At 59.7% G+C, this 13699-nt stretch overlaps 1 protein-coding gene across 1 annotated transcript; it reads left to right on the top strand.

Annotated features, from left to right (window-relative positions):
* Positions 1-7766: 7766 nt before the first annotated feature.
* PRRG3 (proline rich and Gla domain 3) lies at positions 7767-12699 on the top strand (the record flags this gene model as incomplete). Its single annotated transcript, XM_082289354.1, has 3 exons — positions 7767-7860; positions 11521-11681; positions 12163-12699. 3 exons carry the CDS (start codon positions 7767-7769, stop codon positions 12697-12699), a joined length of 792 nt encoding a protein of 263 aa, XP_082145480.1.
* Between the last annotated feature and the right edge of the window lie 1000 nt (positions 12700-13699).

Genomic DNA, 13699 nt, shown 5'->3' with positions numbered 1-13699 from the left:
GGTGGGGGCTGGCTGTCACCTCTGTCACCTACCCAGGGCTCGCAGCTTCTCGCCCAGGTCCCTCCCGTGTGCTCACGTTCCCATGGCCCTGCGAGAGGCTCCGCTCGCAGCGCTGCAGCTCCACCCCGCTGCCGGGGGTGCTTGTTTTGTGCGGGGTGGGAGCCGAGGGGAGGTTACCTGCGACAGTGGAGAGCAATCCCTCCCCGATTAACGATTGACCCAAGCCCGTGGAGGAGCGCCAAGCGCCCTTTCACCTCCGCTATCTCCCCAGCCAGGCTCGAGAGGCAGAGCAGCACTGCCCAGGAAGGACGCCAAAGCCCTCCCCTGCACTGACGCCGCGGGCAGGGATGGAGAGCCAGCTGCTGGTGAGGGGAAAGTGCCCGCTGCTTTCCTCGAGGTCCCTTGTCTTCTGTGACACCCTGAGCCGAGGAAGCCAAAAGCTATGTCTGCACCATCTTATTTGGGACCTGCTGGTGGTGAACCCAAAGCTCCCCCAGCTGAGGAAAGGGGATGGCACCTCGTCCCCATCTGCATGAGGCTCACCCAAGGCATTTGCAGTCACCAACGACCCACCCCGAGCTGCTGAGGCTCCTTTGGGATAAGAGGACGTGGCCACCTGAGATTGAACCATGGATATCAGCCTTTCTGTGCTGCTGGGGACCACGATGGAGAGGGATGCATGTGACAGTGACACCTGCATCCCCAGGAGAGCCTGGAGGCCCACGGAGGGCAGAATTGCATCAGGCATCTCCTTTGGGATGCTTCCTGGAAGCATGCCAGCCAAGCAGGGCAACCTGTCCTGCACAGGGGTGAGCAGTTCGGGATGCAGCTCCTGATGGGATTTTGTGCCGGCGCCACCTCCCATCCACAGCCCTGCACACGGGCGGGGGGGCAGGGGTTGGCAGCGGTGGTGGAGAGGGATGGTTTGTTTTCTCTCTGCTTTGTTTCAAAATTCCTCCTCCTTCGGTGCCTTGCGAAATCGGGCTGAGCCCCGGCACCGCGGCCAGTGGCCTCCCTCACCCTGGGAACGCTCCTGGCTGAGCGTTCTGCCACCACCCAGGGCCTCCCCTCTGCTCCCGTCCCCCACGCTGCCACCTCAAATGCTTGGCACCAAAGTTTCCCAACTTTCCATCTCTTCTCCTGTGCACTAACCAAGACCTCCCACACTGTCTCAGCTGCTGGAAAAGGAACACCTGAAGTGCTCCGGGTGCTGGCAGAAAGGTGCGGGAGGGAGCCCTGTGGTACTTACGGAGGTGGCTGGAGGTGCAGGGTGGGACCCAGAGTGGCTGCAGCTGGGGGTCACCCAGGACTGGAGGCAGCTGCTTGGGGCAGGGTGAGCAGCCAGGGCCCCAGCCCAGGGGATCAGGGGCTGCAGTTGTTCAGCCACAGCTTTGCACAATCCACCTGCAAATCTCCGCCTGGATCAGAGGCTTATTGCAGATCAAAATTAAACCCTTTGGGTGTCGGGAAGGACTGGGGAGCTGGGATGCCTTGTTTTGCTTGTTGTCTATGAATTATTGGGGTAGGTTCACCTAATGGGTTCAGGTTTGAGGCTTGTTGTCATCCTTCTGGACAGCCTTACTGGCAGGCAGGTGACTGTGCCACCATCCGTGTGTCCACTCTGGGCTGGGCTGCTTGTACTGGGATTGGAGGGGCAGTGAAACACCAGCAGGTTGAGTTTTCCACTCCTCAGAGCCAGCCTGGGCTTTTGGTTTCCTCTTCCTGGCCCTGCTTGTCCTCCACGGGGTTTGTTGTTGTAAGACTACTGGCCCAAATGAGGAGCAAATGGGGAAGGTAATGAGAGCTGTGCTGGCCCCGTGCCCCCTCCTGCTCACCGGCTGCCACAGATGGAGAGGGACAGGGAGGGCCCCTGGTGACAAATTGTGCTTAGAGCTGAGCAGGGTCCAGCCAGCGTTTGGACAGCAGTGTTTGGATGCTGATAGCAGAGCTACAACAGGGACCATTTGCTACTTTCTTTCCTTGTCCCAAACTGAAACTCTCCCAGGAGCGGGAGGTGACCTGTCTGCCAGGGGCACTTTGCCTTCAGCGCTTGGGCAGGAGCAGTGGGCAGGGATGGGATGTGTGGCAGTGCTGGGGACAGGAGAGAGGGTATCAGACTTGTATCCTCATATTGAGAAGCTTTTCTGTACCTCCTGGTGTGGTCCACATCTCAAAAACTCAAAGGAGAGCGCAGGGAGCACTGGCAAGTGAGTGCTCTCCCATCTGTGGAAATGGGAGCTGGCAGCTCCCTGGGGTGCTGGGCCATGGATGCCTGAGCAAGACCATTGTCCTGCTAGTGCCTGGGATCCATCCCTGCCATGTGTCTTCCCTCCCTGTCTGCTCTTGAGCCTCTCTCGAGTCATCACCTGCCTCCTGGTTGCCACCACTGTAGTCCGTCACTGTCCTCATCATGCCCTTTGTGCTGTCCCCATCACAAGCCCACCACTTTGTCCCCATGGCATGCCCAACACATTGCACTGTCCCAGTCCCATGCCCATCATGCTGCCCCACCACTCCCCATCCCTTTCCCATCGCCCCCCCCCCTTATGCAAATGGCTACAAAGAGCACTTAATCATCCTTGTTAATTGTCTCTACCCTCCCCTGTTCCCCCCCGTGGATTTTCTCACAAACGGTGTCCAACTTTTCCCTTTTGTGTTTTGCTTTTCCACCAGAGATCGCAGCCCCTCCGCCCCCAGCCTCCCCCCGGCCCTCTGTTTACACAACTGGGACAAATTTCACACCGCGGGGACCGCTGTCCCCACACCCCCAGCCCCTCGCTTCCCTGCCCCAAAGAATTTGTGAGTCACAGCCGAGGCAGAGCTATAAATGTGTCCCCACCGAGGGTGTGCAGCGTCAGAGGGGACAGCGTCGCCTGCCACCATGGAAGCTGCTGCCTGTTGCCTGACTGCCCGCGGGCTCCGGGTGCCTGTGGCCAGTGCCTGCCCACCCCTGGGGCTGGAGCAAGGGGCAAGGTGATGGGTGCCGCGCAGGCTGGGGGGAGCGGGGCGGGCTGGGGGAGTGGAAGGTGGGATGGGGAGGCTCCAGCTGGGTTTGGGTGAAGGCTGCGGTGCTGGGGACCGCTCTGATCCCAGCGCCATGGGGGGGACAGAGGGTGTTGGTGTGAGGCTGTGGGGCTGTGGTGTAAGGCAAAGGTGCAAGGTGCAAGGCAAAGGGGAGTGGGCCAGGGTGAGTGGCTGTGGCGTTGAACCGGCTCTCTCTCCTAGAGCCCTTCCACTCTGGAGACCGTGGCTGCCCCGAGCCCAGGAGGGACCCGGGACGCGGCGGGAGGAGATGGACCCCGTGAGTTTGGCACTCCCTCCTATGTGTCCTGTCCCCATGCCCATGAGGTTGGGGTCCCTGTTGTTGGCAGAAAACCAACCTCTCGCCCCAGAGTCCGTCACCCCAGAGTCCTTTGCCCCCGGGCTGTGCCGTGCCCACCTCCCCTGGAGCATCACCCCGCGCCCCAGGCAGCCTCCTGGGACATGGCCAGGCTGACCCCCCCGGGGGGATACGGCCACAACAGCCTCCCCACGGGAGCCTGAAAGGGTCCCCTGTTCCCAGGCCGGGCGGGCATTCCTCAGGGGGTTAGTGGGATGCCTGGGCAACAGCTCTTGAGCACGGGGGAGAGATTACACTGGCAAAAAGCCTGTCAGGAGGGTGTGGGGGTAGATGCCAGCTTCCTTGCGGAGGTGTGAGTGCCTCAGCTCAAGGGCAGGGGAGGGGGGAGCTGCTGGGTGTGTGGGGCTCGGGCACAGGGCACCCTGGTGCCAGCCCGTGCTCCTGCGGGCAGGGGCAGCGGGAGCCCGGGTACCACCCGGCTGTGTCTCCTCAGGCTCAGGCTCGGGCTCGGGCAGCGGAGGGGGACGGCGGTCCCAGCAAAGCGCTGGCGTTCTTCCAGCACCCGGTCAGGTACGTGCCCTGGCACCGGGGCCCCGGGCGGGCGCGGCGGGCGCGGCGGGCGCGGCTTCACCCCGGCTCTCCCCACGCAGGCTCCTCTGGCCCAAGTCCAAGGCCTTTGACCACCTGTACAGCGTGGGGGAGAAGCTGCTGGAGAACTTCCCGGTGCAGGCCACCCTCTTCTTTTATGAGGACTCGGGCAGCGAGGAGGAGGAGGAGGAGGAGGAAGAAGAGGAGGATGATGAAGAGGAAGAGGCGATAGAAGATGTGGCCGCAGGACACCCGCGGCATGCTGGCAGCCCCGGCCTCAGCAGGCCGGCGTGAGGCAACAGGCAGGGGAAAGCAGACAGCGCTGCGTGCGGCAGCGGGACCAGACCCGCCCGGGGCTCCGGCTCATCCCGGGGCCGCCTCCGGGCCTCGCCCGCGCTCCGCGGGACCGCGGCGGGGCTCAGGACTACGACTCCCAGCGGCCGCCGCGGCACCGCCCGGCCGCCGCAGCCCGCTCTGATTGGCTGACGGTCCGTCGCGAGCTGGGGGAGGAGCGTGCGGCCCCGCCCACTTCCCCGCCCCGCATTCCCATTGCAGGAGGAAGGCGGCGCGCGCGGGCCGCGGAGAGGCGCGATTGGCCGAGGGGAGGGAGGGGGCGTGTCGGGGGCGGGGCCTCCCTTCCCCTGCCTGTCGGCGGGAGGGAGCGGCTGCGGCGGGCGCGGGGCCGCCATGAGGTACCGGCGGGGACCGGGGTGCGGCAGCGGGGGCCGGGGCTGGAAAGCGGAGCTGTGGGACCGCGGCTGGGGGGCTGGACCGGGAAGGAAGGGCTGGGGCCGTGGAGGGGGGAGCCGGGAGCCGTGGGACTGGCGCGGCGTGTCTGGACGCGCGGGGAAGAGCAGAACGGCGGTGACGAGGGGGACGTGTCGGTGGGGTGAAGGGTGGGGCTGGAAAGCCCCCGCGGAGCCGGGCAGGTGGGCTGGGGGACACCGCTGTGGGGTGACAGGTGACGTGGGGGTCCCTGATGTAGGGTGACAGGTGAGGAAGGGGACCCCGCTATGGGGTGACAGGTAGGCTGGGGGGCTCTGCCGTGGGGCGGCAGGTGAGCTGGGGGTCTCGGCTGTGGAGTGACAGGTAGGCTTGAGGGCTCTGCTGTGGAGTGACAGGTAGGCTTGAGGGCTCTGCTGTGGGGTGACAGGCTTGAGGGCTCTGCCGTGGGGTAGCACTGAAAGCTGAGGGGGGACTGGAAAGCCCCTGCACACCTGGGCAGGTGGGCTGGGGGTCCCTGCTGCAGGGTGACAGATGAGCTGGGGGGGTCCCTGCTGTGGGGGGGCTCTGGAAGCTGAGCACAGTGGGAATAATTTGGAGTTGGGTTTGGGCACGGAGGAGCCGGGCTGGGGGCTGCCGGGGCAGCGTGAGGACCAGCCAGGGAGCAGGATGGGGTGTGAAGGCTGTTTTGGGAGGGCGAGGCTTCCTGCCCTGTAGCCTCTTCTCCTCGCCGTGGATCTTGGCACGGAAAACCCCCAATATTGCTGGGATCCAGCTGAGCCGCTGGCACCGCGGCTACGTGATGCTGGCACAGTCAGCATCCTCCCTGCGCGCCGGGGCGCGTCACTGTGGGCTGTGGATCCCCCCGACCTGCACCTGTGCCCCCTCCCAGCCTGTCGAGGAGCTGCCACCTCCCAGTGTGGACCCCCAGGTCCCCTCGGGGGCTGCGGGGGGCCTGCTCCACGCGCGCACCGTGTTTTCCCCGGCACGATTTCCTCCTTTGGCATCAGTGACGGGAGCGGGGGCGGAGATGGGGGGAGCCTGGGGGAGACACAAATGTGCGACTGCAGCATCCTCACTCCCATGGCTGCATCCCTCGCGCCTCCTCACGGTTGCCTTAGCAACCTCCTATCGATGGGGTATTTATAGAGGATGGGAAGCCGGAGCGGGGGGGGATCGGGAATGGGTGGGCGTCTGCTAGGTCAGCCTCCAGCTTCAGGCTTCTCTCAGCCTGCGTGGGGGCAGGAGGGATGCTGCTCCCCTTGGCGTCAGCCTGTGCAGCGCTCCAGCTTTTCCTGCTCGCTGGAGCCAGGGGAGGTGGCCAGGAATTTGCTTGTGGAAATAAAAATAAGCGTCTGGGGCGTCTGCCCTTCTCACCGGCATTGCTCGTGCTTGGAGGGTTGTGTGCACCTCCCTGATTGTGGCACTTGGGTGCATTGACACAGATACTTGGAAGAAAGACTGTAAATTAAATTATACAACATTAAATTCGTTGCCTGGTGTGTGACGCGGGAATATCCTTATTTCTGTGTCTTTGTTCTCCTGTCCGTCAGAGGGGGGAATGCCTGTGACAACGAGGGTTTGTGTGGGAACTGTGGCATGTTCTCTGTGCTGTGCTTTCTTTTATCCTGGGGCTTTGGGTCTTTTTGTAAAAACTGATGACAGCAGACGTGGGTCAGGTGGTCCCTGCTCAGATCCTGCTCATGCCCTGTGGGGGAATGCAATGATCCAGAGGCCTCTCACATCCTCCAGAAGGGCTCAGAGAAGTGGGGTTGGGCTGTGGGGCACAGGAAGCAGCAGACCCCTGCCATGTACTTCTGGTGCTCTGCTGCTTTCCCTCGCTCTTGCTTCGTCTCCAGACTGAGGTTTGCAATCTGAACTTCCAAAACTCTTGGGAAGAAGCTGCTTTGTCCCTCTGGACACAGCTCCAGTCTTGCATGCCTTCTTGCCACTTATGGTGTAGGAACCTTGGAAAGCACAGCAAACCTGATGTTGGCAGGGAGAGGTGCTCCATTTACTGGAAGGTGGCTGTTGTGAGGTGTGCTGGTGAGCAGCACCAGCCCTTTAGTGTGCCTGTCTTCTGTGTGAAAGGAGAGCTGTGTTTCCAGCCCTGCTGACCCTGTGAAGGGCTCTGTGCTGTCCCTGACCTCACTCCAACAGAGCAGATCCAAGTGCTTCTGGAATAACTGGGTATCTAAAGCCCCGGACCTGAGACCAGCATGTGGTTTAGTTCCTGCTGTTTCTAACCATGCTTGCTCCTTCATTTGCAATAAATCACTGTAGGAGCTGGGCAGTCCTGTCCCCTCTGTCTCCTGACAGAGTTGTGGCTTTGCCACAGCAAGTGTCACACGCAGCAATAGTCAGCCCAGGGCAGTCTGATCCGTGGGGCACTGAGCACAGGGAGAAGACAAAGCATGGAAAACAAGCAGATATCCTTTGCTTTTGCAGGGCTTTGTTTAACTTCTATGGGCTTTTGTTCAGTTTAGTTTTGCTTTTGAAGGACAAAAGGTGCTTTTCCAGCTGGAGAGCTGTATCCTGGGTGTGCAGGGAGCTCTGTCACTCTTGCTGCTGCCCTTAGCTTGGCCCAACAGCCAGATTGTGGGTAGGAGTTGCGGAAGTGAGAGCTGGCACGGCTGTGAAGTTGCTCTAAAATAGGATGATTGCTTCACCTGTATCCATCAATCTCTCGTGGAAGGGGAGAGCGCCAGGCTGCTCCCAGCAGTCTCTGACATGCAGGTCATCTCATCTGCTGGTGAGAAATGGGGGTCTGTCCTTCATCCAGTTCTTCCTTTTTTTGCTTTGTTGATCTGCAAGGGCCCTGCTCCTCCCTGGGACCTGCCCCAGCACTCTGGGAGCTGAGGGTGCCCTGAGCCCCTCCAGCCCCTCCAGGCAGGTGAAGAGTGGGGAGGCAGCTGGAGTGCTTGGCTCTCTTCAGGGGTACTGCTTGGCTGGGATCTGTTGTGGGTCCACCACTCAGCACCATGCGTTCTGCATGAATCTGACCCTGGGCGATGGAGGTTTGGGCTTTGAGGGGTTGGAAATTTAAGCTGTCAGTGACTCTCCTGTTTTCTTCCCTGCAGGTAGGCAGGACCCCCCCTTGGCCGAGTGAGGCAGCATGGCAAGTAAGTGCTCCCCAGGCAAGACAGAGAGGTGGCGGTGGTGTTGGAGGAAAGAAGGGGGATGTTTGACAGCCACTCCTGAAGAAAGGGGTGCCTGTGCGTTTTGGGGGCTGTTATCCCCTGTGGGGAGCAGCTGCCATCGGCTGTTAGGCCTGGGTGAGGTCTGAGGTCCGGCCTGATTTGTGCTTCTCTCTCCCCTCTGCAAGGTGGGAGTCGAGAGGAGGTGCTGAAGGTCTGACCTCTCCGGGACTACCCGGAGGCTGCAGGATTTCTGTCTCTGTGTGGTGCTTGCTGTGCAGGACGGGCCTCCCCAGGGCTCTCAGGGCTGCCTGTCTGCGCTGACATCTCTCATCAACAGTGCTCCTCATGCCCATGACTGGCACCCTGCCAGTGCCCACCCTGGGGGCCACACTGCCCTATGTGGCTGGTGGCAGCGGGGCTCTGTGTTCTGTGGAAGCTGCCGAGCTCAGCCCCACCCTGAGCTCGCTGTGGCACACCCAGAGCAGTGCTGGGCCAGTGCTAAAGGTGGGCTCAGAGACTGGCGAGGGTGCAGGGAGTGTCCAGAGCTGAGCTCAACCCTCCCTCCTCGCTCTCCTGGGCAGCCTGCACGGAGGCTCTGTGCCCTGGTGTGATGGGAGCCTAAGGAGGATGGCAGTGGTGAAGGGGGAGATGGAGAGATCTGTCTGGGATCTCGGGATTTGCTCGGAGTGTCGCCAGAGCCAGCTGTGAAGGTGGAGGCAGTAGCCACGCTGGGGAAGAGGAGGACCCCAGGGATGACAGGTATGCCTTCTTTCATTATCTGTGCTGTGCTTGGGGTGGGAGGGAGCAGAGCTCTTCAGGCAGTGTTTTTAAAAGGCTGCTTTAATCTCCAGTTAATGAGGAGGGTGCCCAGCTGCGTCCCTGCCTTCCTCCACTGCTGCTTTTTCTCCTTCCCAGAGCTCAGGTGCTGGCTCACCAGCATTTCCCTGTGGTGGCAGTGACTCCTGCCAAGCAGTCCCTTTCATGGTGACCCTGATATGCAGGAGCGGGATGTGGCCATGGGCAGGTTCTCCACCACACGCTCCCTGGCAGCCCTGGCTGTCCCTCTGCAGGCACAGCCACAGTCCCTCCCCAGAGAAGCAGCCCCAGGGTGTCCCCCCCAAGCAGGGCAGCTGAGGTGTGGGGTTGTGTCCACCAGGTGCCAGCAGCACCCCAGGAAACCCAGCAGGGATGAGGTGAACCCAGCCCTTGCTCCTGCTTCCCCTGCCTAAAGCTCTGATCTTTCCTGAGCACCGGTTCTCCAGCTGGTGTGGGGAGGCTTGGAGAGGCACAGGGGATCAGCATTGAGGCTGCTGGGCATTGGAAGGTCCCCTCAGCCCTGTGGTTTGGGGACAGGGCCTGCTTGGCTGTCTGCTCTTCATGTCAGTTGGGGATCCAGCTGGAGATGAGAGGCTCAGTGGCTTTCCTGCTCTGGTCCCGAGCCACGTGTGAGCTCTTTGCACTTTGAGGGGAGGGAGCAGTGACTTAGTTTCTGCTCTCCTGCCATTTCTATGTCCCTGAGGGGAATTGCATGTGGGGAAGGACACACACCTGTGTCACAGCATGCTTGTAGTTGGGACAGTGCTTGTGGTACCTGCCTGCCTGTTTGTCTGTTTTTATTTCCCACCATAGTGGCCAGCTCAGCACGACAAAGCAGGGAAGGGGTCCAGTGACTGCTTTCTGCAGGGATGGAAAACCCTGACAGTGAGATCTGCAGCCAAGCTTGTTGCTCTAAGACGTGCTGAGGAAGTTGAAATCCGAGTCTCAGGCTCAAGTGCCAAGGAGGAGAGAGTTTATACCATGGCCTGATCAAGGTGGGAGGCAAAGGAGGTGAGGCCAGACTTCTCCAGCAAAGTATGGGACATTTGCAGAATGAATGTTGTCTTTGTAAAATTTCATCTCCTTCTGGAAAGGCTCAAGAGAAGGTCAGCCTGCCAGCCTGGTCCCTCTCCAGCCAGAATAGCCTTCCTCAACTGTGAAAGCCAAGGCAAGCTGATCCCTGTCCTTCTGCAAGATGCCTTCTGTGCCTCTTGAAAATGCTTTTTTGGTTGTCCTTGTAAAAAAAAAAAAAAAAAAAAAAGGTTTGCATAATAAAGTCGATTCTGAGGGAAGATCTGTGACTCACATCATTCATGCTGCTCTTCATTCACACCTCAGTGGTTCAGCCCTCTGCAAACTCTCTCACAGAAGCAAGGCATTAATAAATCACAAGGGGAAAATGCACCTACACAGCACAAAAGGAGCTCAGTGCCTCCAAGCCCAGGATGGTGTAGCACAGTAGTAGTTGTTTCTTACACCACGATCTTTGGAAATATCTGTTGATATTTCCAAATACTCTCACAAATACTTTGCTGTATTGTTCCAGCAGCAGCATACATGGAAGGTAAAGCAGAAGGAAACTTGCCTTTCTCCCAGCCAAAAGGCTCCTAAGGAAAGAAGTCGGTGGCTTTTCACAGACTGTTTGGCTTGTGGAGCCAGTATTTTGTTAGTGCCAAGCTGGTCAGATGGGAGATTGTCCCCCTGCCTCCTTTGATGCTGTTGCTGTGTGAATGGGTTCACTGTGTTGATCCAGTGGAAGACTGAGCCTGAGGGTGAAGGAGGTAAATAGGTTCCTGTGGATCACCCAGCTGAACTGATTCATCTTCCCCAGGGAAGCAGCAGGATTCTGTGGCTTGGTGGGAAGAGCTGGAACCAGCCTACAACTGAGTGTGTTGAACTGCATTGTGGAGACACTCATTCATGAAATGCGTGTTTGGATCCTGGAAGGATCATGTTTTGTGTGAAGTTTCTGCTCTCTGAGCAACAGCTTCTTTGCCTCCTGTGCTGCTGCAGGTCCTGGCAGGTGCTTGCCTCTTGCACCCCATGGAGGTGTCCCTCCTGCAGGATATGAGGGGGAGAGGCTTTGATGTCTCTCTTGCAGGCAGGAAGGTGCTGTTCCTGCTCCCTTTGGCTTCAGGACTGCATGTGCTGTGGGAAGACTTGAGGAGTCTCTCAGGCTTTGGGAGCAGAGCAAAGTTTGTGAGGCCTCTGCATCAAAACACAGTGAGGATGAGAATGTGATGCCTTGTGAGGAGAGGTTGCTCAGGCCCCTGACTCATAACCCTCTGCGCTGTCCCTGTGTTTTGGGGATGTTTGCCCTTGTTGTCCTGGGCCTGGGAGAAGACAGTGGTTTTTCTAGGGCCTGAACAGAGTCCTTGATACCACCTGAGCTTGCATGACCCTGAGCAGCTGGCAGCAGGGACACCAGCTTCCAGCAGGCTGTCATGTTTTGAACTGTTGTGTGCTGTGAGTCCCTCTCAGTGCTGGCCCCATGTCCTGGCAGAGATCTGTGTCCCAGCCCTGTGGGGTCTTGCTCTCCTGGTGGGATCTCCCTTGCCCTGCAGCAATGGGGCAGAAAGACGAAATCCATCAGGGGTAGAAGGTTGAAAACAAATATTTTTGGAGGCTTCTGTCTCTTCCTCAGTTGCCCTGTGTGGCTGCAGCTGCCGCTTCTGATGTCTCTACCACCGCAGCCCTGACAGAAGGGCTCCTGGTGCCATATGTCTCTGGGCAGACCCCAAGAGTTCTGTGCCCCTTTGGCTGTCCAACCTGCTGTCCTACCTGATTGTAGCCCTGGGTTTTTGATGTTGGGGATGCACGTAGCATCAGGAAGCTGGGGTGGAAAGCCTGGCTGGGCAGAGGGTGGGCATGGGGTTGTCCCTGCTCAGCATATTTCTGCCTTGTGTGTTGCAGTGTTCTTGGGGGCCAGGAATGCCCACTCGCTCCTGAAACGCTTTCCCAGAGCCAATGGCTTCCTGGAGGAGATCCGGCAGGGCACCATCGAGCGGGAGTGCATCGAGGAGGTCTGCAGCTATGAGGAGGTCAAGGAGGTGTTTGAGAACAAGGAGAAGACGGTGCGTTTGTCCTGCCCTGCTCCCCAGTGCATGTGTGAGGGCTCACGCCTCAGCAAGCTGGAGACAGAAGGAAAGCACAGGGGGAACAGCCTCTCCCGTTCCCTTTGTCCTCTTCTGTCTGCAGGCAGCATGTGGTGGCCTCACTTCCCAGCATGGCTTTCCTTTCCCAGGCAGTGGCCTCACCTTGGTTTTGCCAGGACACCCTGCCCACAGCTGCAGGTTGAGCTGGCGCTCCCACGGCACGTGTGGCAAATCTGTGCTGTTCTTGATTCTCTAGGCTGGGGTTGGTGTGAAATACTTTTTTCCCTGCTCGGTGTGGGGGCTGTTGAGGGACGTTCCCGTGACCTTTTGCGTTTGTTCCCACAGCGCCTCAGGTGGAAGGGGTGCCCCTTTTGTGGGGCAGTGATTATTGCTGGTGGTGGTCAGGGGGTCCTTCTCCCACCTGCAGCATGTGATGGTTGTTTCTCTGTTCCTGTCACAGATGGAGTTTTGGAAAGGCTACACCAGCTCTGTGTACTCTGTCAAGGACCCCGGGCACAGCACGGAGCGCTCTGACGCTATGTACGTGGTGGTGCCCCTCTTGGGAGTGGCTCTTCTCATAGTCATTGCCCTCTTCATCATCTGGAGGTGCCAGCTGCAAAAGGCCACCCGCCACCGCCCTTCCTATGCCCAGAACCGTTACCTGGCCAGCCGGACGGGCCGCAGCCTCCCCAGGGTCATGGTGTACCGGGAGCGGTCGCAGAGCCAAGGGGAGACCCAGTACCAGCGGGAAGCCAGCAACCGGGGCGCTGGGGATGGCAGAGCCGGGGGCACCCCCCAGCCAGACAGCACCCTCTGCCCGCCAGAGCATTCTGTATCTGTCCTCTCCAGACTGTCCAGTGCCACCCCCCCGCCCTCCTATGAGGAGGTGACGGGCCACCCAGAGAGCAGCAGCGGCGAGGAGACCAGCGTGTCCTACAATGACCCTCCGCCCAAGTACGAAGAGATCGTGGCCACGGCCCCTGCCGCGGGCAAATAGCGGCTCTGCCTCCCTCCTGCCTCTTCACACACACACACTCACACTCACCACCCACCCTCCCTTCGCCGTGCCTGGGACCCCCTTCAGGTGTCCATCGGGCCTCCGTCTCACCTGTACAATCTGGTGCCATCACACAATAGCCTTACCCTCCTAACCAAAAATAGCTGTCCCCAGGTGGGGTGAGGCAGGGCTGTGGGATGGCTCTGGAGCCAGCCAGCCACCTCCTGCCCCTCACTCCCCACTCACATAAGTGCTGTAGCAGCCAGAGCAGAGCAGCAGCTTGTTCCTGGCTCAACATGGGGGTCTCCCCATGGTGCATTTGATTTCCTCACTTCCCCCTCAAACAGACATAACATTTCCCATGATGAGAGCAGCCTTGCTGCCTCGCTGGGCTGCTGCTCAGCCTCACCCCACGTCCTCGCTGGGCCCTGTTCTACTGCTCAGGGCTCTGGTTAGGAATTGGGGATGCAGAATTGGTGTGGCAAGTTTTTGTCCATCCCCGCAGTTGGTGAGGCCAGCTCTGTATTTGGGGACATGTGGATTTGTTGCCAAGTGGGAGTGGGGAGCCCGGTCCACACTGTGGTGCCTGTAGCGGTATTTGCTGTGTGGAGATCAGGGAGGAGCAGTCAGGAAGATGCTCTCTGATCTCCTAGATCCCTTTGGAAAGGGAGAAAGGGCTCATGGTGGTCTTGCACCTGAGGTAAGTGACTTTGGAGTAGCAGGGTCTTTTCCTGATGCTCTCTGCTTTCCCCCTGTGGGTGCTGAGCAGCTGGAGGTCTGGCTGCTGCAGAGCTGGCCAAGGGGGTCGTCTCTGACCCCGAGCCAAATGTGGTCTCCATGGCTTTAAGTGGTGGGGATTCAACTCTCTCCTGGAGTGTGGCCTATATGGTGTCTGCCCCAGAGCTGAGAGCCTGCAGACAGGCCAAACCTCCCCTCTCCCTACCCCAAACCTCTCTGCCCTGCCTGGCCCCTCTCTTTGGGGCTCTTTGTCCTCCAGAGT

The sequence above is a fragment of the Coloeus monedula genome (genome assembly GCF_965178545.1).
Source record: "Coloeus monedula genome assembly, chromosome: 12".
Classification (NCBI taxonomy): domain Eukaryota; kingdom Metazoa; phylum Chordata; class Aves; order Passeriformes; family Corvidae; genus Coloeus; species Coloeus monedula.
The sequence above is the reverse complement of the archived record's forward strand: the minus strand, read 5'-3'. Positions and strand labels throughout refer to the sequence as shown.